This window comes from Moschus berezovskii, chromosome 10, assembly GCF_049115385.1.
Source record: "Moschus berezovskii isolate FMDL1 chromosome 10, NW_MosBer_1.0, whole genome shotgun sequence".
In the NCBI taxonomy this organism is placed as follows: Eukaryota; Metazoa; Chordata; class Mammalia; order Artiodactyla; family Moschidae; genus Moschus; species Moschus berezovskii.
This window is the reverse complement of record NC_142469.1, coordinates 72,200,141-72,227,363: the sequence shown is the minus strand read 5'-3', so window position 1 is coordinate 72,227,363 and position 27,223 is coordinate 72,200,141. Positions and strand designations below refer to the sequence as shown.

General features: G+C 38.9%; 1 protein-coding gene across 1 annotated transcript in view; it reads left to right on the top strand.

Moving 5' to 3' along the window:
• The first annotated feature begins 9,111 nt into the window (after nucleotides 1-9,111).
• Nucleotides 9,112-27,223, top strand: part of LOC129560736 (protein LEG1 homolog) — a 172,221-nt gene continuing 154,109 nt past the window's right edge. Inside the window, exons 1-4 of the mRNA XM_088840480.1 lie at nucleotides 9,112-9,289; nucleotides 9,917-10,053; nucleotides 11,858-12,096; nucleotides 14,063-14,070. Coding sequence (XP_088696606.1) covers nucleotides 9,128-9,289; nucleotides 9,917-10,053; nucleotides 11,858-12,096; nucleotides 14,063-14,070 — 546 coding nt within the window. The 5' untranslated portion in view covers nucleotides 9,112-9,127. The remainder of the gene's footprint in view (nucleotides 9,290-9,916; nucleotides 10,054-11,857; nucleotides 12,097-14,062; nucleotides 14,071-27,223) is intronic.

Here is a 27,223-nt window from a genome sequence, read left to right as displayed (position 1 = left end):
ATAATGTTGTTGCTTAAAAAAGCCACCTATAAATTCAATGCAAACCCTATCAAGATTCCAATGGTATTTTTAAACAGAAGTAGGAAAAAAAATTCCTAAAATTTGTATGGAACCATGAAAAATTCAGAATAGCCAAAAATGACCTGAGAAAGTGTAACAAAGTAGAAGGTATCACACTTCCTGATTTCAAGCTACACTATAAATCTATAACAATCAAAACTTTATGATACTGACATAAAAACAGAAAAATAGACCAGTGGAACAGAATAGGGAGTCCAGAAATAAGCTCAAGCATAATCATTCAACTAAGATCTGACAAGGGAGCCAAGAATGCTCAATGCAGAAAAGACAATGTCTTCAATAAATAGTATTGGGATAATTGAGTAAATTTAAGTGAAAGGATGAAACTGGACCCATATTTAACGCACTTATAAAAAAATAACCCAATTGAATCAAAGACTTAAATGTAATACTTGAAAACATGAAACTCCTTGAAGAAAATTCTAAAAAAATGTAGAAACAAAGCACTAATATGAGTTTTTGTAAATAATATTTTGAAATGATACAAAAAGGACAGGAAACAAATTCAAAAATAAACAAGCAAGACAACATCAAGCTAAGAAACAGAAATGATCAGCAAAGTGAGAAGACATTGTACATAATGGGAGAAAAATGTTTGCAACCAATGATTCTGATAAGCCATTAATATACAAAATATCCAATCAACTAATATAATTTAGAAAAAAAGATAGCCATTTCTCCAAAGAAGATGCACAAAAGATCAACATATACATAAATAGATGCTCATTATCGCAAGTGTTAGGAAAATACAAATGAAAATCAAAATGAGATATCACAATTATGCTATTAGAATATGCATTGTCAAAAAGATAAGAGAAAACAAGTGGTGGCTTGAATACGAAGAAAAGGACACTCTTGTGCACTATGGGGAGCACGGATTGTAAATTGGTACAACCACTAGGGAAAACATTATGGAAGGACCTCAAAAAATTAAAAATAGAGCTACCATATGATCCAACAATTCTACTTCCAGAAGTATATCCAAAGGGAAACAAAAACACTAATGAAAAGATATCTACAACACCATCTTCATAGCAGCATTGTTTACAATAGCCAAGACAGGGAAACCTAAATGTCCATGGATGGATAAAAGGATAACAAAGTTCTGTTAAATACATACAGCGGGATATTATTCAACCTTAAAGTGCAAAGAAATGCCAACATTTGCTACTACATGTATAGACGACCTTTAAGGCATTATGCTCAGTGAAATAAGGCAGAGAAAGACAAATACTGTATGTTCTCACTTGTATCCAAAATATAGGGGAAAAAACAATCCTTGTAGAAAAGTATTCATAGTACTCATAGAAAGAATTCCAGGAAAACCTTTACTACTGCTTTATTGACTACAAAAAAGCGTTTGACTGTGTGGATCACAACAAACTGGAAAATGAGTAAAGAGATGGGAACACCAGACAACCTTACCTGTCTCCTGAGAAATCTGTATGCAGGTCACAAAGCAACAGTTAGAACCAGGCATGGAACAACAGATTGGTTCCAAATTGGGACCTTGCTTATCACCTTGCTTATTTAACTTGTATGCACAAAGTTCAGTTCAGTTAAGTAGCTCAGTCATGTCCAACTCTCCACGACCCCATGAATCACAGCACGCCAGGCCTCCCTATCCATCACCAAATCCCGGAGTTCACTCAAACTCATGTCCACAGAGTCGGAGATGCCATCCAGCCATCTCATTCTCTGTCGTCCCCTTCTCCTCCCACCCCCAACCTTTCCCAACATCAGAATCTTTTCCAGTGAGTCAACTCGTCTTGTGAGGTGACCAAAGTATTGCAGTTTCAGCTTCAGCATCAGTCCTTCCAATAAACACCCAGGATTGATCTCCTTTAGAATAGACTGGTTGGATCTCCTTGCAATCCAAGGGACTCTCAAGAGTCTTCTCCAACACCACAGTTCAAAAGCATCAATTCTTCTGCGCTCAGCTTTCTTCACAGTCCAACTCTCACATCCATACATGACCACGGGAAAAACCATAGCCTTGACTAGACGGACTTTGTTGGCAAAGTAATGTCTCTGCTTTTTAACATACTATCAAAGTTGGTCATAACTTTCCTTCCAAGGAGTAAGCATCTTTTAATTTCATGGTTGCAATCAGCATTTGCAGTGATTTTGGAGTCACAAAGTACATCATGTGAAATGCCAGGATGGATGAAGCACAAGCTGGAATCAAAATTACCAGAAGAAATATCAATAACCCTAGGTACACAAATGATACCTCTCTTATGGCAGAAAGTGAAGAGGATCTAAAGAGCCTCTTGATAAAAGGCAAGAGGAGAATGAAAAAGGTGGCTTAAAACCCAACATTCAGAAGACTAAGATCATGACATCTGGTCCCATCACTTCATGGCAAATAGATGGGAAAACAATGGAAATAGTGACAGATTTTATGTTTTGGGCTCCAAAATCACTGCAGATGCTGACTGAAACCATGAATAAAAAACACTTGCTCCTCGGAAGAAAAGCTATGACCAAACTAGACAGCATATCAAAAAGCAGAGACATTACTTCACCAACAAAGGTCCACCTAGTCAAAGCCATTGTTTTTCCAGTAGTCACATATGGATGTGAGAGGTGGACTATAAAGAAGGCTGAGCACCAAAGAATTGATGCTTTTGAACTGTGCTTTTGGAGAAGACTCCTGAGAGTCCTTTGGACTGAAAGGAGATGAAACCAGTCAGTCTCCAAGGAAATCAGTTCTGACTATTCATTAGAAGGACTGATGCTGAAGCTGAAATTCCAATACTTTGGCCACCTGATGTGTAGAACTGACTCATTGGAAAAGACCCTGATGCTGGGAAAGATTGAAGGCAGGAGGAGAGGGGATGACACAGGATACGGTGGTTGGATGCCATCACCAACTCAATGGACATGAGTTTGAGCAAGCTCCGGGAGTTGGTGATGGACATGGAAGTCTGGCGTGCTGCAGTTCATGGGGCCGGAAAGAGTTGGACACGACAGCAACTGAACTGACTGACTGTAGAAAAAGAGCTCATACTTGTGGTTACCAGAAGAGGCAGTTGGGAGGATAGAGAACAGAAGGAAACTGGTCAGAAAGTACAAACTTCCAATTACAAGATAAGTACTAGGGATGTAATATACAACAAGATAACTATAGTTAACGCCGCTATATAATATATTAAAAAATTGTGAAGATAGTAAATCCTAAGAGTTCTCATCACAAGAAAACTGTTTTCCCGTTCTCTCTTTCTTTTCATTTTATTGTATTTAGGTGGGAGGATGGATGATAGCTGAAACTATTGTGATAATCATTTTACAATATGTGTGAATCAAACTATAATGCTATATGCTTAAATTTAGGCAATGATGTATGCCAATTGTTTCTCAGTAAAACTGGAAAACAATGAAAGTATTTGGGTTAAATTTAATACAATGCTTTAGAAAAACTGACAATGTTTAGGTAATTTAAACCACAGGAAATAATTTCCTATCGGCAAAAAATTATCTGGGCAAACAATTTATTTGAAGTGTTTTGCAATGGCCTTTAACAGTTTTAATTACTAAATCTATGTTGGCAGATGCTCATTTATTTGCTCATTAATTCAGGTTCTAGTTGGTCAGCGTATAACCTGCTTAGGTATTCATCATTTTCTAGTTGCCCCAAGGACTTCCTCCCGTCTGCTATATCTCTTGCTTTTGCTTGAGACTTATGCTTAAGTACAACAGGCAGTGAGAGGATGTGGTCTTCTTTGGTGATCCCCACTTTTCTCTTCCTGAGCTTTTCTTCTGTGGGACTGGCCCCAGATCCAGGGTCAACTACCGATGAAAATGACAACTACCCACCATTTTGGGACCAAACTGAAGGAGACATAGCAGAATTTCCAGTGCAGAATAACAAGATAATTGTTGATCCCTGGAACTATATGGATCGACTAAGAATATATAAGATCCTTATAACAGAATCAAACAAATATTTTGCTTCATTTGGAAAAAACAATACAGGCAATGTGCTTTGGGCATTGACTTTATTTTATGGAAAGCTACTTAAAACAGGTATGTACATTTATTATTCCCAAGGAAAATGGCTTGTATTTATCTTTGATACTAGTCTATTTAAGTATTACTGTCTGAATGCTCATTCTTTCAGTCAATATAACCAATGCAGTCAATATAATCATATATCATTAAGTACTCAAGTTTTCATATTACCTAATCAAATATTTATTTTAATTAGTAAAGTGATTTGTCACACCTTTGCTTTATATTTTATAGACTTTTTGATTTAAAATAAATTACTTCTGCTGAAACATGTATATTATCATATGAGAAACGAATCACCAGTCCAGGTTTGATGCATGATATAGGATGCTCCGGGCTGGTGCACGGGGATGACACAGAGGGAGGATATGGGAAGGAGGGAGATAGGAGGGGGGTTCAAGAAGGAGAACACATATACACATGGGGAGGAATCATGTCAATGTTTGACGAAACGAACCAGTATAATATTGTAAAGTAATTCAGTTCAGTTCAGTCGCTCAGTCGTGTCCGACTCTCCGCGACCCCATGAATCACAGCACGCCAGGCTTCCCTATCCATCACCAAATCCGGAGTTCACTCAAACTCATGTCCACAGAGTCGGAGATGCCATCCAGCCATCTCATTCTCTGTCGTTCCCTTCTCCTCCCGCCCCCAACCTTTCCCAGCATCAGAGTCTTTTCCAGTGAGTCAACTCGTCGCATGAGGTGGCCAAAGTATTGCAGTTTCAGCTTTAGAATCAGTCCTTCCAATGAACAACCAGGATTGATCTCCTTTAGAATGGACTGGTTGGATCTCCTTGCAGTATAAGGGACTCTCAAGAGTCTTCTCCAACACCACAGTTCAAAAGCATCAATTCTTCGGCGATCAGCTTTCTTCACAGTCCAACTCTCACATCCATACATGACCACGGGAAAAACCATAGCCTTGACTAGACTGACCTTTGTTAGCAAAGTAATGTCTCTGCTTTTTAATATACTATCAAGGTTGGTCATAACTTTCCTTCCAAGGAGTAAGCATCTTTTAATTTCATGGCTGCAATCAGCATCTGCAGTGATTTTGGAGCCCAAAAAAATAAAGTCTGACACTGTTTCCACTGTTTTTCCATCTATTTCCCATGAAGTGATGGGACCAGATGCCATGATCGTTGTTTTCTGAATGTTGAGCTTCAAGCCAACCTTTTCACTCTCCTCTTTCACTTTCATCAAGAGGCTTTTTAGTTCCTCTTCACTTTCTGCCATAAGGGTAGTGTCATCTGCGTAACTGAGGTTATTGATATTTCTCCCAGCAATCTTGATATCAGCTTGTGCTTCTTCCAGCCCAGCGTTCCTCATGATGTAGTAATTAGCCTCCAATAAAAAAATAAAACATAAAAATAGATAAATAAAAATAAAATAAATTTCTGTAAACTGTAAAAGCTTATTCTTTGAAGAAGAAACGTCCCCTTCTAGATGAAAAAATTCTTGTTTTCTTCAAAGCCTGCAGGCTTCTCAGATAAATGTGACACTATAAATATCTCTGTTTCTTGGGGTGAGATTGTTATAGAAAATAAGACAAAATTCTTTTTAGGTATGAAATTCAGGATGAGGTTTCACACAAACTAAAGTAAGAAACATATTTTCCCTTAAAAGCCTGGGCTTTGCCTCATAAATATTAGTGGAAAGAGTAATAAGATAATAAGGCAAGTCTCTTTCCTGTTAGCTGTTAGGTTCAGGCAAAAAAAAAAGGCTGAAAACAGGGAGGAACTGGTCCAGAATGAAGCACTCTCTTCCTGCACTTAAACAAGTAGGATGGGGAGTCAAGTGTGATGCTCAAAACTCAGCATCCTCTCTGAGAAAGGGAAAAAGCTTCTCTCTTTTCCACCTCAGTTGGGGTGAATTTATCCATTTCTATTTTGCTCTCACTACTTCTTCAATCAGTTATCTTATTACTGAGATTCTGGAACTGAATCAGCTTCCCATTCTCATGAAATTCTTTTTTAAATTGTCTTCTTTGGATGTTACTAGATGGAGTCTAGAATGAAACAAGGAATAGAATGTGGTGCCTTCATATAAAAAAAAAAAAAAACCTTCTGCGTATTTGAATTTTTGCAATGAAGTCTTGATTGATTTAGGAAGAAATAAGGACCCACAAAGGCTGCCTTGTGAAACACTCTGCAGGTCCAGCTTAGTCAAGAAGGAGTTGGTAAAGAAAATAAATATGGTATAAAGAAAATAATAAAGAAAAATAAATTTTAAAAAACAGAAAAAATGCAAGAAAGGGTCTGTACAGGCTGGAATTTCTGAGAAGATTTCAGCTCTCAAAGTGAATGAAATGCTATTCATATGAATAGACCATATCATTAACAGGAATGACTCTCTTCTTACTCATTGGAGGGGAGCATATGAGTCTTTTCCTATCTTATGACTTTCTATTCAAGGTTCAACTCTTTTCACCTACCCTGTTTACTCTGTAGATAGATTTTCAGAGCCTCCCAAGAGTTCACGGTGTGCTTATGAGTCTGGAGCCTCCAGCTGCATATCTATCAACAGTGGCTGGGGAGGTAAGTGTTATATTTCACAGTGTTTCTTTACTGATCTGTAGCTGTGGGGCTTGCTACCTCTGCTTTCTATGGCATAGGCTAAATTGGGTTAAATCTCGACTTTTCCTTTGTAAACATATACAATTTTCTGTGCAATCTCCCAGGAGATTACCAATAAAAAAAATACATAAATGATAACTCTGCTATGAGTATATCTAAATTAATGATGTACAGCACATTGTCATTTTGTGTCAGAAATGTGGGCATGTGCTCAGTCGTGTTCAACTCTTTGAGCCCTCACGGACTGTAGCCCACCAGGCTTCTCTGTCCGAAAAAGAATACTGGAGCAGATTTCCATTTTCTACTCCAGGGGATCTTCTTGACCCAGGAACTGAACCCCCATCTCTTGCCATCTCCTGCATTGGCAGGCGGATCCTTTACCACTGTACCACCTGGGATACCATTGTTCATTTTAGATAGATACTAAAGAAAATGATACTTTCAAGTACCTAGTATTTCAAATTTTCTACAACTGCTGCTGCTGCTGCTAAGTCACTTCAATCGTGTCCGACTCTGTGTGACCCCACAGACAGAAGCCCACCAGGCTCCCCCGTCCCTGGGATTCTCCAGGCAAGAACACTGGAGTGGGTTGCCATTTCCTTCTCCAATGTGTGAAAGTGGAAAGTGAAAAGTGAAAGTGAAGTCGCTCAGTCGTGTCCGATCCTTAGCGACCCCACGGACTGCAGCCTACCAGGCTCCTCCATCCATGGGATTCTCCAGGCAAGAGTACTGGAGTGGCTTGCCATTGCCTTCTCCGTTTCTACAACTAGCTACTATTTATTTCACACTTACTTTAACCATTTAGAGAGATTTAATTCAACCTTTACCATGATCTTAAATTAATATTCTCATAGTACAGATAATCAAGCAGAAGCTGAGAGACGTTGAGTCATTTGCTTTTTGTCACAAAGCTAGTAATTGAAAGTCTAAACATTCATCTTCCTCTCTCAATTCATTTCCTTAATCACTTACGTTTTCCTCCTTAATCCCCTAATTTAAAAAAAAAAAAAGCAAGAACTTAATAATGATTTATTATGTTCAATTGCAAGACATTTCATGCCTTAAAGACCAATTTCACTGTTCAGTTCAGTTCAGTTCAGTCGCTTAGTCATGTCCGACTCTTTGCGACCCCATGAATCACAGCACACCAGGCTTCCTGTCCATCACCAACTCCCAGAGTTCACTCAAACTCATGTCCATTGAGTTGGTGATGCCATCAAGCCATCTCATTCTCTGTCGTCTCCGTCTCCTCCTGCCCCCAATCACTCCCAGCATCAGAGTCTTTTCCAGTGAGTCAACTTGTCACAGGGGACACCTAACCTATGTGCTCCTTCTGATTGGTTTATGCAGAAATATATCTTCATTAGGGACAAAGTTTTGGAAAAGTGAATTTATAAATGTACATTTCAAAATAAAGTCTGCACTTGGCAATGAACAAAATTCTTCTAGTCTAAAGTAAAGTTATACTAAGAATCATCTTTTCAAATGTGAAAATTAAGGCTAAAAGTAGAACTAAGTGAAATGAGGTCAACTAGTACACCAGGTTTCATGTAATGAGACAATGACTTGTCATCAAAAGGCTTGAAAATATTCCTTGAAATATCTATCAATTGTGTCATCTCCCTTATGTTTTATATCACCAATATCTCTGGCTTCTCCTTGACATCTAGATTAACAATCAAAATAGTTATCTTATGGTCAAGCAGGAATGTGGAAGGATGTGCTTCATTAGCAGAAGGTGTGGATTCATGCCTGTGACCGAAGCCTGGCTGAGGAGTAGGTCTGAGAATAACCCTGGCTTGGGAGCTGCCAGAATCCTGGTAGACAAGATGAACCGAGGAATCAAGAAGTAGATAAATAGTCCAAAGACAGAATATACTAGAGTGAGGACTTGGTTGAAATGAATTAGCATCAAGAACCAGAAGAAAGTCAAACTGAAAATGAGAAAATGTATTCAAGGTTGTTTGGGAAGAGATTTGGTTGGGATTTAGAACTATCCTTAAGAGAGCTGAGATAGAACAAGATGGTTATATCAAATCTCTTCCTCAGTCTAGGCAGAGAATCTCCACAATTATCATCTACATATATTCCCAAACTGAAGTAAATATTTCCCTGAGCCAAAAATGATTATTTGCTTCCTATGCAAGGGGTAAATAAATTAGGTCATAAGTAATTTGGAACTGGATTAAACTAAGTAGATTCACATAGAAATTCCTGTATCCAGAATGTGCCCCTAATGGAAACTTTCCTGACTGTGATTAACCCTAAGTTCTCATAATCATACGCATTTCCTAGAGGCAACAAATTCAACATGATAGTTTGGAGAATAAAGAAGAGAAATTATATAGATTAAGCTTTAGTCATCTAGTTAACTCCTATTTTGTATAGACAGTTAATGGCTCCAGATATCTCCATCCTATTTTTTTTACAGGCATTAACTACTATGTGATTATTATGTATTTCCTTGCTGCAATTGAATCTGAGTTTTTGGGGAATTTGCCATATGAGGTAGAGTTACTATCTCGAGAGGAGTACAGATCTAACTTCTGTTATTCAGTTGAGGAATGCCGTGCAGCCTATCCACAAGTTATGGATATAGCCAACAGGTTTTATAAGGTAAAAAAATGCAATGAAATGAATGAAAACACTGAATGAAGTTCTTCTGTTGGGATTTCTGATTTAAAAATAGACTAAATTTCACATTTATATGCATTTGAAATTATGTTAGACCCGGGATGGATTTATGTCAATGTATGGCAAAACCAATACAATGTTGTAAAGTAATTACCCTCCAATTAAAATAAATAAATTAAAAAAAAATTTTTTAATAAAAATTCAAAAAAAAAGTTAAAATTAAAAACGGGGGGGAAAAAAAGAAATTATATTAGAGCTTTGTCCCTTCCCTCTCTAATCATTCTGCTTAGCATCCTGAAGTGATCCTAACAGTTAATGGCTAATTGGCATAATTTTATTTATAAATACATTTTTTCAATACAATTCATGTAATAATCACCAGATTATGTTTGCCTCTGCAAGCAGAAGAGCATAAATTCTTCTACAAAGCAAACAAAGTTAAATGACATCTTTAAGTGTTAAAATCTATTCTGAAAATCTCATTTCTGAACGATCAGCTAGATGAGTATGTCACAATGTACTTTTTCAGGTATTCATGATACTGGTAATTAAATGTATTTTAATTTACTTTAAAACCTTTTACTGACCTAAATCTTATTCACTCTACAGTATCTGCAGTCCAGAAAAATAGTTTCCACCACCAGCGGTATTCCTCAGTATGACACAGATGAGGACACAGTGATCTTTAACATGTGGGCAGTCCATCAAGCTGCCATTGATGTGGCAAAACCAAAGTTCAGTGATGTGTAAGAGAACTGTTTTATGTGACATAATGAAACTCTGTTTTCTTTTGGGGTTTTTTTGGCATAGTATAACATAATGTTTAAGTTTTGGTTGATTCAAATGTTCATTGCTCATATTTTCCATAATATCAAGAAATAGTTTTTCCATTTTTATTTTCAGTTCATCTAAGAGTTGCATATCAGCTATATATCTTCAATGTAGTTTTTCTTAGTTTATACTTGTAAGTTCACTCTTTCAATGTTGTCTCCTTCATTTGAAACTTTTGCATTGTAGACCAATTTGTCAATTTTTTTTCCTTTACTATTTAATTCTTATTTTGGTTTAGGAAAAGAAACCTACGCAGTAATCTTCAATGGTTTGGTATTTTGTCATTATGTTTGTGTGTGTGTGTGTGTAGAGTCCTATTTATTAACAGTTCATCTCTAACTGTGAAGTTTCTTCTCTCAGCTCCACAATGTTATCAAAGACTCTTCTCGTCATGTCAACATTAGAGCAATACCTCTCAGAATCATTCATTGCATTGAGTCTTCCCTTCTTATTAGGAACTTGGGCTGCCATCACCAAATACTATAAATTAGTTGGTTTATATCACAGAAATTTATTTTCTCACAATTCTGGATGCTGCAAGTTCACAACTAGGGTGCCAGCATGGTCAGTTTCAGCTGAGGGCACTCTTTCTGGCTTGCAGATGACTGCCTTCTTGCATCATAGCATCTGGGTCTTCACATGGAGAAGAGAGAGAGAGATAGAAAATCTGCACTCTAGTCTCTCTTCCTTTTTAGTATGAACTTCAACATGTAAATTTTCAGACTGTCAGACCTGTTTTCTTAAATTTTGAACTCACGATTTCTCAGTATTTTGTCCACTCTGACATCATAGAACATGTTTTTAATATTTTATTCAGTTTTTATGGTTGTTTTCTGTAAGAGAGAACTGAGCGTGCAATTTAAGTCTTTAAATTAGATGAACTCAAGAGAAACCCTCTGCTTTTTGTTTGTCCCCTGGCCTTGGCCCCTGTTATGTCCTATTCAAGAAGGTGATTTGATTACTGTGGCAAATGTCTAGTCCACTTCTTATTTCCTAGAAATTAGGAGCAATTGTATAAGCATATGCACACAATAAACATGAGTCAATTATGCATGTTGTTGAAGAATTTTCAGAAATTGCTATTAGATCACCTTCTATTTGTTATACTGGCTCATAGTATCCAGTCCCTGAACTGTGTTTGTGGAAAACAAGTGACGTTAGACATTGGTGGAAGAGAAATAAGATACAGGAGAAACACAATGAGAAAGCACCAAGAGTAAATCTAGTGGAAGTAAGAGTTGGTTAAGATGCTACAATTTTTTAAAATTGTGATCCAAAGTTTTGCCGTCTCTGTTGCTATGTAATAGAGTCTTCCCTGGTGGCTCAGAGGGTAAAACATCTGCCTGTAATGCAGGAGACCCGAGATCGCCCTCTAGGTGGGGAAGATCCCCTTGAGAAGGAAATGGCAACCCACACCAGTACGCTTGCCTGGAAAATGCCATAGAGAAAGGAGCCTGGTAGGCTACTGTCCTTGGGGTAGCAAAGACTGGAACATTAGTGACTTTGCTTTTACTTAGACTCTTCAGTCAGGCACCATGTGGAAGATAGTGTGAAGATTAATTACAATACACTGAAATTATACATTCAGATCAGCCAACTATTTCATAAATAGCTTAAAATTCCTAAGGAATATGGGAGAAAAGACACATTTAGAGCTTAATTTGCATTTAAGTGAATTATTTTGTAACTCGTGCAGCTAATTTTGTGTCCTTCCTTTAGATCATTCTATTCTTCTGAAACTGAACGAGACTTCACCATGGACTTTCTACTGGCCGTAGAACTTGTTGAGGCAGTATTATATCGCCCATACTTTGAAATTATGACAGAATTCCTAGTGGGTTTCCCACACAGGCTACTCACAGATCAGGATCGTAATGTTCTCACGAGTAACTTCAGCAGACGGGAAAAAGCACTGTTGAATGTAGCAAAACTCACTCCAGAAATAAACAAAAGCACAGGTATGATTATGAGTTATACTATACATGAAGCCTAAATTAACCAAATTCATTTGAGAACTATATATATTTAATGATCTATTCAACAGGAATGATTGAGTACCTGCTATATGAGAGATATATTGAGTATAATTACGACAGTTACTGAAAACTACCCTTCCAGGACCTATAATATCATGTAGCTTCTACAATAGTGACAGTTTTAAAATCGACACTTTGACATGTTTCTTCTTAAAATTCTTATTGCTACCCCAGAAATATTCTGGGTTCTCGCTTAGGATTCAAAATTGCTAGTCTGAAAATCTGGCTCTTCATTATCGTTGTGTCATTCTCCCCTGTGTAAAGTGTGCTCATCCACCAAGACAGAGAAAATAATAAGAAACAGAGATGGTTAGGGTGGAAGTAGGAAGACTGGGTGCAGAGAGATAGTTATATAAAATCTTAGAGCATCGATTAAATAATGGATATTAAGCCTCTGTCTTCACACATCATTTTATTTGTTGTCATTAGGTACGGTATGAAATTCATAGCATTGTTTACATTTTTGAAGAAAAAGTTCTTTTGACATTAAATAACATGTCCAAAATGATATACTTTGTAAGTAGCTGAAGCAAACTTAAACTATAGCTTCTTTAAATTCAGTTTTTGAGGTTTTCATTTTTCTTCACGATCTAATACTCCCTGCATTGAAAACATGAAAGTTTTGGTGAACTAGTGAATCTTACACATTTAAATCTCAGTCGTTTAGAATTAGAACTGTGGAGTCTCTTCAGTTCCAGCCCATTTTTTAACGGATTAATCCTAAGGATCAGGGAAGCTAAGTTGCAAATATCACTTAGTTTTAGTGACAGTTGGACAGCAACCAGGTCTCCTTCCTCACAGGAAAAGGTTCACTCTAGAAACAAAACATTACAAACAAGAGTAAGAAAGGAGTTATGATGGGTCTCAACAATTTGTGCTTAATTTACTCCATAAATATTGTGGTTATTACACTGTGTGAGAATTTTTTGAATACATCTCATTCTCAAATAAGGGAAACAGCTCATCATTCATTATATATGCTGCGAAACGAGCACGAGGAGAAATAGCCCTTCTTTTATGCTGTTAGGTTGTCCAACACAATGTATTTCCCTGTATCCTTTGACAAGGATAATGGTCAGACAGTGTTACTAATATATTAAAAATCCTATAATTAGAATTTTTATCTTATTTTGTATAGTTTTAGATTTCAAAGTTGTATTCATAATTTTATTAACTGGAAACATAAATGTTTCTATTTTCACAGGAGGTTTGTTTTTAACAACTTGGAAGAAGCTCATGACTTCAAACTTTACTCGGCCTATGGGACGTTTCTTTATAAATAGGCTACTCTTAATTCCAATTGAGTAGCCTAAATGAATGCTATTACGTGTAGATCAGTTTAATTCCATGAATAAAGGCAATCAAATGTTATAACAACTGCAAAAAGTTTGTGGTTATTATCCTTGCTTCATCTTTGTATTTTCAGTTACCACCCAATAATCCCCAATGCCACGCTCCCCTCAGAATTGAGCTACATACCTGGTTGAAGCTAATTAGTTTCATAGAATGCCTGAGTTACACATGAATATGTCAATATCTGTGCCAAAGACAGGTTGCTGCTGCTGCTGCTGCTAAGTCCCTTCAGTCATATCCAATTCTGTGTGACCCTATAGATGGCAGCCCACCAGGCTCCCCTGCCCCTGGGATTCTCCAGGCAAGAACACTGGAGTGGGTTGCCATTTCCTTCTCCAATGCATGAAAGTGAAAGTGAAGTTGCTCAGTTGTGTCCAACTCTTCACGACTCCATGGACTGCAGCCTACCAGGCTACTCCATTCATGGGACTTTCCACGCAAGAGTACTAGAGTGGGTTGCCACTGGCTTCTCCAAAAGACAAGTTACACTATTGATATTTAAGATTTTGACACTATCTTCAATGCTCATTCTTAGATTGCCAGGTAAGCAGGGAAAATTCTCTTCTAAGAGATTATTCTTATAAGATACAATTTTGGGCATTGAAGAGACATTTTAAGTACTTTATGTTCTAGGACTGAACTCCAAGTACATTGACATATGAGCATATTTATCAATTCCTGTAATGAATGAGGCTGCTGTTTTAGTGTCTGAGCACATGGAGATATCATTTCACCATCAAGCAGAAAATTCCTGAGCCACTCTAGTGTAAGATCCAGTTCCCACCTAAGTCAGTCTCTCACATCAGGGAGCTACCATAAGCCTCTTATCCTTCTCCATCAGAGGGCAGACAAACTGAAAAACCACAATCACAGAAAACTAACCAATCTGATCACATGGACCACAGCCTTGTCTACCTCAATGAAACTATGAGCCATGCCATGTACGGCCACCCAAGATGGACGGGTCATGGTGGAGACTTCTGAAAAACCCTGGTCCTCTGGAGAAGGAAATGGCAAACCACTTCGGTGTTCTTGCCTTGAGAACCCCATGAACAGTATGAAAAAGCAAAAAGATAGAACACTGAAAGATGAACTCCCCAGGTCAGTACATACCAAATATGCTATTGATGATCAGTGAAAAAATAACTCCAGAAAGAATAGAGAGACAGATTCAAAACAAAAACAACACCCAGCTGTGGATGTGACTGATGATGGAAGTAAAGTCCAATGCTGTAAATAGCAATGTCGCATAGGAACCTGGAATGTTAGGTCCATGAATCAAGGCAAATTGGAAGTGGTCAAACAGGAAATGGCGAGAGTGAACATCGACATTTTAGGAACCAGAGAACTAAAATGGACTGGAATGGGTGAATTTAACTCAGATGACCATTATATTTACTACTGTGGGCAAGAATCCCTTAGAAGAAATGGAGTAGCCACCATAGTCAACAAAACAGTCTGAAATGCAGTACTTGGATGCAATCTCAAAAACACAGAACATCTCTGTCTGTTTCCAAGGCAAATCATTCAGTATCACAGTAATCCAAGTCTATGCCCCAACCAGTGACACTGAAGACACTGAAGTTGAAAGGTTCCTTGAAGGCCTACAATACTTTCTAGAACTAATACCCCCAAAAAAATGTCCTTTTCATTATAGGGGACTGGAATGCAAAAGTAAGAAATCAAGAAATACCTGGAGTAACAGGCAAATTTGGTCTTGATGTACAGAATGAAGCAGGTCTAAGGCTAATAGTTTTCCCAAGAGAATGAACTGGTCATAGCAAACACCGTCTTTCAAAAACACAAGAGAAGACTACACATGGACATCACCAGATGGTCAATATCGAAATCAGATTGATTATATTCTTTGAGCCAACGATGGAGAAGCCCTATACAGTCAGTAAAAACAAGACCAGCTGCTGACTTGGCTCAGATCATGAAATCAGTATTGCTGAATTCAGACATAAATTGAAGAAGGTAGGGGAAACCACTAGACCATTCAGATATGACCTAAATCAAATCCCTTATGATTATACAGTGGAAGTGAAAGATAGATTCAAGGGATTACATCTGATAGACAGAGTGCCTGAAGAACTATGGATGGAGGTTCATGACATTGTATAGGATGCAGGGATCAAGACCATCCTGAAGACAAAGAAATGCTAAAAGGCAAAATGGTTGAGGAGGCCTTACAAATAGCTGTGAAAAGAAGAGAAGTGAAAGGCAAAGGTGAAAAAGAAAGATATACCCATTTGAATGCAGACTTTCAAAGAATAACAAGGAGAGATAAGAAAGCCTTCTTCAGTGATCAATGCAAAAAATAGAGGAAAAGTCTAGAATGGGAAAGACTATAGATCTCTTCAAGAAAATTAGAGATACCAAGAGAGCATTTCCTGCAAAGATGGGCACAATAAAGGACAGTAATGATATGGAACTAACACAAGCAGAAGATATTAAAAAGATGTGGCAAGAATACACAGAAAAACTATACAAAAAAGATCTTCATGACCCATATAATCCCATGACCCAGTGTAATCACTCACCTAGAGCCAGACATCCTGGAATGCCAAGTCAACTGGTCCTTAGGAAGCATCGCTATGAACAAAGATAGTGGAGGTGGTGTAATTTCAGTTGAGCTATCTCAAATCCTGAAAGATGATGCTGAGAAAGTGCTGCACTCATATGCAAGCAAATATGGAAAAATCAGCAGTGTTCACAGGACTGGAAAAGGTTAGATTTCATTCCAATCCCAAAGAAAGGCAATGCCAAGGAATCCATTCCACTCATCTCACACGCTAGTAAAATTCTCCAAGCCAGGCTTCAACAGTACATGAACCAAGAAATTCCAGATGTTCAGGCATGACTTAGAAAAGACAGAGGAACCAGAGATCAAATTGCCAACATCCGCTGGATCATCAAAAAGCAAGAGAGTTCCAGAAAACCATCTATTTCTGCTTTTTTGACTATGCCAAAGCCTGTGAATCTGTGGAATACAACAAACTGGAAAATTCTTAAAAAGAAAGAGACACCAGACCACTTGACCTGCCTCTTGAGAAACCTGCATGCAGGTCAGGAAGCAACAGTTCGAACTGGACATGGAACAATAGACTGGTTCAAAATACGAAAAGGAATACATCATGGCTGTATGTTGTCACCCTGCTTATCTATCTTATATGCAGAATACATCATGAGACACACTGGGGTGGATGAAGAACAAGCTGGAGTCAAGATTGCAGGGAGAAATATCAATAACTCAATATTCAGATGACAACACCCTTATGGCATAAAGTGAAGAAGAACTAAACAGCTTCTTGATGAAAGTGAAAGAGGAGAGTGGAAAAAGTTGGCTTAAAAATCAGCATTCAGAAAACTAAGATCATGGCATCTGGTCCCATCACTTCATGGCAAATAGATGGGGAAAGAGTGGAAACAGTGGCAGACTATTGTCTTCGGCTCCAAAATCACTGCAGATGGTGACTGAAGCCATGAAATTAAAAGATGCTTGCTCCTTGGAAGTAAAGCTATGACCAACTTAAACAGCAATTTAAAAAGCAGAGACATTACTTTGCCAACAAAAGTCCATCTAGTCCAAGCTATGTTTTTTCCAGTAGTCGTGTGTGAATGGGAAATTTGGACAATAAAGAAAACTGAGTGCCAAAGAACTTATGCTCTTAAACTGTGGTGTTGGAGAAGACTCTTGAGAGTCCCTTGGACTGAAAAAAGATCAAACGAGTCCATCCTGAAGGAAATCAATCCTGAATATTCATTGGAAGGACTAATGATGAAACTGAAACTCCAGTACTTTGTCCACCTGATGTGAAGAACTGACTCATTGGAAAAGAACCTCATGCTGGGAAACGTTGAATGCTGGAGGAGAAGGGAACGACAGAGGATGAGATGGCTGGATGTCATCACCTACTCAATGGACATGAGTTTGAGTAAACTCCGGGAGTTGGTCATGGATAGGGAGGCTTGGCATGCTGCAGTCCATAGGGTCACAAAGTGTCGGACATTACTGAGCAACTGAAATGAACTGAACTCTAGTGTAAACTAAGCAAAACTAAAATTTTCCTTTTAAATATAATTTTTGCTGTAATTGGAGCCCTAAATGAAAAATGCATGTATTAAAAATGAGTAAAAATTATCTGAATCTCACCATATTTAAATCACTGCTAATGGCACTAATCAAACTATGTAGGCTAATTATCTTCTGGTGTTTCTGACCACCTGTCATACCTTTTCCCAATATTGTGCCACTTTTTTATTTCCCCTCAAAACCCAGTATTCCTTAAGTACCTCTCAACCAAAACGGTCCACTATGAAAATAAATGATTTTTCATATTATCTGCTGTTCCCCATGAGAAGGACATATTAAACAAAAACCACTTTTTGAAAGTCAAATATAGGTTTATCAATGTCTCAATACAAGTGAGATATCTTTTTGTAAAAATAAAACTAATAACTGAAGAGACAAATTGTATCAAACCCTAAATACCCAAATCACCAAAACAAACTTGAGATAGAAGAAAAAACTGGAATTATCACACTTTCTAGTTAAAGCTATAAACTGAAATCAGTAGTGGTTACAGTACTGGAAAAGGGCAGTTTTCATTCCACTCCCAATGAAGGACAATGCCAAAGAATGTTCAAACTACCATATAATTGTACTCATTTCACATGCTAGCAAGTCAATACTCAAAATCCTTCAAGATAGGCTTCAACAGTATGTTAATTGAGAACTTCCAGATGTATAAGCTGGGTTTATAAAAGACAGATGAACCAGATAAAATTGCCAATATTCATCGGATCATGTAAAAAGCAAGGGAGTTCCAGAAAAACATCTGCTTCTTCTTCATGGACTACACTAAAGCCTTTGATTGTGTGGATCACAACCAACTGTGGAAAATTCTTAAAGAGACAGGAATACCAGATTACCTTAGCTGTCTCCTGACAAACCTATACGCAGGACGAGAAGCATCAGTTAGAACCAGACTTGGAACAACAATCTGGTTCAAAATTGGTAAAAGAGTACAACAAGGTTGTATATTGTCACCCTGTTTATTTAACTTCTATGCAGAGTGTATCATGTGAAACGCTGACGTGGATGACACACAAGCTGGAATCAAGATTGCCAAGAGAAATATCAGTAACTTCAGATATGCAGATAATACTACACTAATGGCAGAAAGTGAAGAGGAACTAGAGAGCTCTTGATGAGGGTGAAAGAGAAGAGTGAAAAGCTATCTTAAAACTCAACATTAGAAAAACTAAGATCATGGCCTCCAGTCCCATCACTTCATGGCAAATAGATGGGGAAACAGTGGAAGCAGTGGCAGGTTTTCTTGGTCTCCAAAATCACTGCAGACAGTAATTGCAGCCATGAAATTAAAAGACGCCTGTTCCTTGGAAGGAAAGCTATGATAAACCTAGACAGTGTATTCAAAAAGCAAAGACATCACTTTGCCAACATAGGTCTGTCTAGTCAAAGCTATGGTTTTTCCAGTAGTCATGTATGGATGTGAGAGTTGTATCATAGAGAAGGCTAAGTGCCAAAGAATTGATGATTTCTAACTGGCTCTGGAGAAGACGCTTGAGAGTCCTTTGGAAAGCAAGGAGATCAAACCAGTCAATCCTAAAGGAAACCAAGCTTGAATACTCATTGGAAGGACTGATGGTGAAATTGAAGATTTATTACTTTCACCACCTCATGCAAAAAGCCGACTCACTGGAAAAGATCCTGATGCTGGGAAAGATTGAGGAGAAGAGAAAAAGGGGATGACAGAGGATGAGATGGTTGGATGACATCATGAACTCAATGGACATGAGTTTGAGCAAACTCTGGGAGATAATGAAGAACCAGGAAGCCTAGTGTGCTACAGGTCATAGGGTTCAGAGTCAGACAGGACTTCAAGACTGAACAATAAAAACAAACCAAAAATGTATGGTATTGCCATATAAAGAGGCACATCAGACAGTCAGTTCAGTCGTTCAGTCGTGTCCGACTCTTTGCGACCCCATGAATCACAGCACACCAGGCCTCCCTGTCCATCACCAACTCCCAGAGTTCACTCAAACTCATGTCCATTGAGTTCGTGATGCCATCGAGCCATCTCATTCTCTGGAGTCCCCTTCTCCTCCTGCCCCCAATCCCTCCCAGCATCAGAGTCTTTTCCAGTGAGTCAACTCGTCGCAGGAGGTGGCCAAAGTATTGGAGTTTCAGCTTTAGCATCAGTCCTTCCAATGAACACCCAGGACTGATCTCCTTTAGAATGAACTGGTTCGATCTCCTCGCAGTCCAAGGGACTCTCAAGAGTGGACTGGTTTGATCTCCTTGCACTCCAAGGGACTCTCAAGAGTATTCTCCAACACCACAGTTCAAAAGCATCAATTCTTCGGTGATGAGCTTCCTTCACAGTCCAACTCTCACATCCATACATGACCACAGGAAAAACCATAGCCTTGACTAGACAGACCTTTGTTGGCAGTGTAATGTCTCTACTTTTTAGTATGCTATCTAGGTTGGTCATAACTTTCCTTCCAAGGAGTAAGCGTCTTTTAATTTCATGGCTGCAATCAGCATCCATAGTTATTTTGGAGCCCCCCAAAATAAAGTCTGACACTGTTTACACTGTTTCTCCATCTATTTGCCATGATTAATGCAAATAAATAGAGAGCCAGAAATAATCCCGACTCATGCCCCGCCCCCCCCAAAAAAAAAACAGACTGGATGAATATCTTACAATATACACAAAACTTAACTCAAAACTTATGAAAGACTTGAGAATATCACCTGAAACTATAAAACTTCTAAAACAAAATATAGATGGCAAGCTCCTTGACATTGCAATAGATGCCCAATGCAGAGGCAACAAAAGCAAATTAAACAAGTGGAAACACGTAGTGAAAATGTTAGTCTCTCAGTCATATCCAACTCTTTGAGACTGTATGGACTGTAGCCTGCCAGGCTCCTCTGTCTGTGGGGATTCTCCAGACAAGTATACTGGAGTGGGTTCCATATTCTACTCAAGGGGATCTTCCCTCTGGGACTGAACAGTGTTCTCCTGCATTGCAGGGAGAATTTTTTTACCATCTGAGCCACCAGAGGAGCACGTAATACTGAAGTGGGCTGCATTTCCTTCTCCAGGGGATCTTCCTGATCTAGGGGTCGAACCCACATCTCCTGAGTCTCCCGAAATGAAAGCAAATTCTTTACCTCTGAGCCACCAAGGAAGCCCAGTAAAGGTGGGTCAAAAAATCATAGGCTTGGTATGTAAAATTTCTTCAGGACAAATTCTTTATAGGCTTGTGCACATCTGGGACAGGGAATACTGATGTGCTGCAGTCCATGGGGTTGTGCAGAGTCAGACATGACTTGGTGACTGAACAACAGAACCTCTCAGGAAGAAAGTGAAGAATGTAATTGTAACTGCTTCCCTGTGAGAACAGAATAACACAGTCCTTGGCATAGGAAGACATTTTGCAAGAATGTTCCAAATTATTGAAATTACTCAGAAAAATACTAAGTGTACAGTTCCTATGACTTTGCCTGATATTATAGCAAGAATTCGTGAAAAAAAAAAAGTCTTAAATAAGCACGAGTGGGATGGGATTTCATAGTCGGTACTCTCTCACATAAATCTTGGATGTTTTTCTCTTGGCCACTCAAAAATGTGACCAGAATTATTTAAGGATTCTCTAAGCTTTCTTGGGAGATTATTATATTGTTATTCTAATGTGACTCTTAGCCATATTGTTAATACTTCTTTGCAATATATTCCTCAAGTGCATGATTATAATTTTTATAAAGATACCTCCATAGTCTCTTGTGCACAAAAGATAACTGTGATTTATGTGGCCATTGGAACCTACATTATCTAGGTTTTCCTAAAATAGCACATTAGCCAATATCATAACCCTCAGGATATGCTTCGGAGAAGGCAATGGCACCCCACTCCAGTACTCTTGCTTGGAAAATCCCATGGACGTAGGAGCCTGGTAGGCTGCAGTCCATGGGGTTGCACAGAGTCGGACATGACTGAAGCGACTTAGCAGCAGCAGCAGCAGGATATCCTTATATTTCCTTGTTTTCTTGTAATTTTTTCCCTTACCACTCAACACCTACTCAAGCTGTTGATGGAAATAGCTGCATATATTATCTTTCAAAGGTAAATTTATATATTTTCTTATTTAATCAGTCTCTATTGTTGTTACATAAATTTGAATATTTTAGATTGTTTCCCCAAGATACCTGGTGATGTTACAACAATAGGTTTCTCTACTTCTTGATGGTGTGGTGGATAGGGACTTACCTGCCAGTGTAGAGGTCATGGGTTTGATCCCTGGTCTGGGAAGATTCCACATGCCACAGAAAATTAAACACAAGTGCCAAAACAATGTGGACTTATTAGATGATGTTAGTGGTATATTGTCACCCTGCTTATTTAACTTTTATGCAGAGTAAACATGAGAAACACTGGGCTGGAGGTAGCACAAGTTGGAATTAAGATTTCTGGGAGAAATATCAATAACCTCAGATATGCAGATGATACCACCCTTATGGCAGAAAGTGAAGAAGAACTAAAGAGCCTCTTGATGAAAGTGAAAGAGAAGAGTGAAAAAGTTGGCTTAAAGCTGAACACTCAGAAAACTAATCATGGCATCTGGTCCCATCACCTCATAACAAATAGATGGGGAATCAGTGGAAACAGTGACTGACTTTATATTTCTGAACTCCAAAATCATTGCAGATGGTGATTGCAGCCATGAAACGCTTACTCCTTGTAAGGAAAGTTATGACCAACCTAGATAGCATATTACAAAGCAGAGACATTACTTTGTCAACAAAAATCCGTCGATTCAAGGCTATGGTTTTTCCAGTGGTTGTGGATGGATGTGAGAGTTGGATTATAAAGAAAGCTGAGCCCCAAAGATATGATGCTTTTGAACTGTGGTGTTGGAGAAGACTCTTGAGAGTCCCTTGGACTGCAAGGATATCCATCAGTCCATCCTAAAGGAAATCAGTCCTGGGTGTTCTTTGGTAGGACTGATGTTGAAGGTGAAACTCCCATATTTTGGCCACCTGATGAGAAGAGCTGACTCATTTGAAAAGACCCTGATGCTGGGAAATGGAGGGCAGGAGAAGGGGATGACAGAGGATGAGATGGTTGGATGGCATCACCGACAAGATGGACATGGGTTTGGGTGGACTCCAGGAGTTGGCAATGGACAGGGAGGCCTGGCGTGCTGGAGGAGCCTGGTGGGCTGCCGTCCATGGGGTCGCTAAGGGTCGGATATGACTGAGCGACTTCACTTTCACTTTTCACTTTCACACATTGGAGAAGGAGGTGGCAACCCACTCCTGTGTTCTTGCCTGGAGAATCCCAGGGACGGGGAAGCCTGGTGGGCTTCCGTCTATGGGGTCACACAGAGTCGGACACGACTGAAGTGACTTAGCAGCAGCAGCAGTATGGTTCAGAATATTTACTTTGTCTATGATTTTTTTCTTAATGTCAGTAGTGTTCTGATGAACAAAAACTTATCCTCCTGACTGTCCCTCTAGGTGTAACTGGTTTCAAGTCTAGGAAAAACAGAGTTATCACATTGGACCTTTTGCTCTTGAATAGTTCAGAGCTGACTTTATAAGGTAAAAATGTTACTGATAGTACCCAAGCACTGAAAACTTGCCTCTTTTATGAATGTTATGCCAAGATCTGTCACTATAGTCCCTGAGAATAAAAAAACTTGGGAACTCTACTCAAGATGCTCAAGTGTTGTAAGTTTAAAAAATTCTGCTTCAGCCTATTACAAAGATACTCCAACTGGAATTGCTGCTTGCATAAAAACTAAAAACCAGCATAAAATATATAAAAATTTTTTCCAGACATGAGAAAGCATTCAGAAGAGGGAAGTAATGGTTTAGAAAAAAGGAAACAAATCTAGTGAGTCCTATACAAGCCATAATTTTCTGCCATTTGCTAAGCTCAAGAAGCAAAAACCCAAGACTCCAGAGCTTATCTTGACTTGAGGAGAAAATGGTTGGACTTAGGGAAATTAAAGCTATCATAATTTGCAAAGGATAATGCCAGGATAAAAAGGAAAGCATGCAAAGACAGAACTTCAGAAATTTGCTTAGAGTTCTCCTCCCCTCCAATCTTTAATTTGAATAGCAATCAGCATACGTATAGAATGAAACTCTACAAGACCAAAGGAAAAACAGTTTCTGGGGTTGCATAAGCCTTCAAATTCCCTAAGTTCCTAGAAGGCCATCATTCATTCACGTTTCCTCCAACCATATGGAGGAGTTTTTGTTGAATAAGTAAAACATTAATTAAACACTGTATGAATATCACTTTCTAGTAGTAAAGAAAATTAGTCCCAGACAAAGGTGACTCTAGAGTTGCTGCAAACGAAATGGACAAAACAGACAACACAAAAGACAGACGCACAAAACTCCAGCCGGAGGAGAAAAAGATCTGGGCAACACAGGTTGCGGTTTATTTTATATTTTCCTTTCAGTGAGGCAGGGAGGGAGCAACAGCAATCTCTCTATTACCATACATGGATACAATTTTGCATTTCAAGCAAGCAGATTGGTTACACGAGGAGCTAGTAAGCTGCTGCATCATCTATCTAAGGAGCCTGCCCAGAAGCCCTCCCTCATCCAGCTATGCAGAAGGGCGTATTTCCCTGTTTTCAGGAGAAACACATAACAGAGAGCTTTATGTACAGGCTCCTTGGTAGAACATCTTGCTTTCAAGCATGCTGTACCCAGGCATAGTGTTCTGTTTTCAGAGACATCATGCATCCCTAACCTGATTTTCCAAATATCATCGCAGCAGCTCCTTCATAGAGTTGCTTCAGGAACACTCGTTATTTATTCTTGAAAATAGTTGACATACAATATTATGTTAGTCTCAAGTGTATTACATAGTGATTTGACATTTGTATCCATTATGAAATAATCATCACAATAAGTCTAGTAAACATCTGTCCCCATTCAGTTATTACTATATTATTGACCATATTTCTTGTACTGCATATTACATCCTCATGGCTTATTTATTATGTAACTGGGGGATTGTATGTCTAATTCTCTTCACCTATTTTTCCCACCTCACCACCAGCAATAATCTCTTTGTTTTCTTATCGTTGTTATTCTTTAGTCACTAAGTCCTGATGGACTCTTTCTGACTCCATGGACTGTAGCCTGCCAGGATCCTCTGTCCATGGGATTTCCCAGGCAAGAATACAATATCTATGAGTCTGTGATAAATAGTATAGAGACTTCTGAAAAAACTAAATGTAGAACTGCCATGTGATGCAACAGTTTCACTTCTGGATATTTACCCAAAGAAAAAATATTTCATAATGATATTTGCATTTTAGAGTTTATTTTGGCATTATTTAGAATAACCAAAGTAAGGAAGCAAATTTATTGCCCATTGACAGATGAATAGACAAAAATCATACACAACTCATTGGAAAACACCCTGATGATGACAAAGTGAGAAGGCAAAAGTGGGAGAGAGTGAAGGACAAAGAAGCCTGGCATTCTGCAATCTGTGGGTATGCAAAGGGTCAGACACGACTTAGTGACTGTAAAACAATAACCTGGCCCAATCTGACCAGAAATATTGGCAACAACTCCTTGAAGCTGTGTGGTCCAATAGCACTTGAGCTGAGAGATGGGCAAACAGAGTTGATAGTTTGCAGAGCAAAGCCAGTGGCCTTGTTCATCAGAAAAGTTGGAGTACAGTACCACTTGAACAGAGAATAGCCCATGACTTCCCCCAACTACAGAGCAAAGCTGGTGTCCTCAGCAGAGAATTCAGTGCACACGCAGGCTGAATCTGGAAAAGAAAAAATGAGCTATCCAATCCCTGTGTCCTGGTCTGCTGCCCTGCCAGAGTAGGGAAACTAATTCATAGTCCCACCTACCACAGAATATAGACCCAGTCCTGACCAGAGAACTCATGCAGTCATAGATTCCATTCTGTGGTCTCATTTGGGTGGCAAACCAAGCCAGAAGTCCTCAGCCAGTGGTGCACCCAATCCCATCTCCATCCTCAAAGATGGAACATGTGTCTTGCCCCAGAATAGACCATAATAGCAGGCTCCTCCTGCCTGAAAACATTACCAGCAGACACATCCAGAAACCCAAATTGAGCTGAACGGTAAAGAACAGTCTCTGCAAGAACAAATGTATAAGGCCTGGAAAAGAAATCCTATTACTCAAATACACAGAAAAAATAATCAGATAAATATGACAAGACTGAAGATGGTGGAGGAATAGGACAGAGAGACCACTTTCTCCCCCACATATTTATCGAAAGAACATTTGAACGCTGAGCAAATTCCACAAAACACCTTCTGAATGCTGGGAGAGGACATCAGGCACCCAGAAAGGCAACCCATTGTTTGTGAAAGGAGGTAGGACAAAATATAAAAGATAAAAAGGGAAACAAAGAGGTAGGGATGGAGATCCATCCCAGGAAGAGAGTCTTAAAAAAGAGAGGTTTCCAAACACCAGGAAACACTCTCTCTGGTGGGTCTGTGGTGAGCCTTGGAATCTCAGAGGGCAAAATAACTGTGAAGAATAATAAATAAATGATTAAAACCCACAGATTACATGCCTAACAGCAACTCACAGCAGAAGAGCAACCCAGATGCTCGCATCCCTCACTAGCAGGCAGGGACTGGACAGGGAGGCCTGGGCTGCATTGCTGTGGGTAAGGACAGAGCCTGAATGCCCTGAGTGCATTCTGAGGGAACTAGCTTGAGAAATCAACCCAGCCTTGTGATAGCTATTCCCTAAAAAGCCGGCTTTCTTTGGGATTGGAATGAAGACTGACCTTTTCCAGTCCTGTGGCCACTGCTGAGTTTTCCAAATTTGCTGGCATATTGAGTGCAGCACTTTCACAGCATCATCTTTCAAGATTTGAAATAGCTCAACCAGCATTCCATCACCTCCACTAGTTTTGTTCATAGTGATGCTTTCTAAGACCCACTTGACTTCACATTCCAAGATGTCTGGCTCTAGGTCAGTAATCACGTTATCGTGATTATCTTGGTCGTCAAGATCTTTTTAGTACAGTTCTTCTGTGTATTCTTGCCACCTCTTCTTAATATCTTCTGCTTCTGTTAGGTCCATACCATTTCTGTCCTTTACCGAGCCCATCTTTGCATGAAATGTTCCCTTGGAATCTCTAATTTTCCTGAAGAGTTCTCTTGTTTTTCCTATTCTGTTGTTTTCCTCTATTTCTTTGCATTGATCACTGAAGAAGGCTTTCTTATCTCTCCTTGCTATTATTTGGAACTCTGCATTCAGATGCCAGCAAATTTGGAAAACTCAGCAGTAGCCACAGGACTGGAAAAGGTCAGTCTTCATTCCAATCCCAAAGAAAGGCAATGCTAAACAATGCTCAAACTACCGCACAATTGTACTCATCTCACACGCTAGTAAAGTCATGCTCAAAATTCTCCAAGCCAGGCTTCAGCAATATGTGAACCGTGAACTCCCAGATGTTCAAGCAGGTTTCAGAAAAGGAAGAGGCACCAGAGATCAAATTTCCAACATCCGCTGGATCATGGAGAAAGCAAGAGAGTTCCAGAAAAATATCTATTTCTGCTTCATTGACTATGCCAAAGCCTTTGACTGTGTGGATCACAATCAACTGTGGAAAATTCTGAAAGAGAT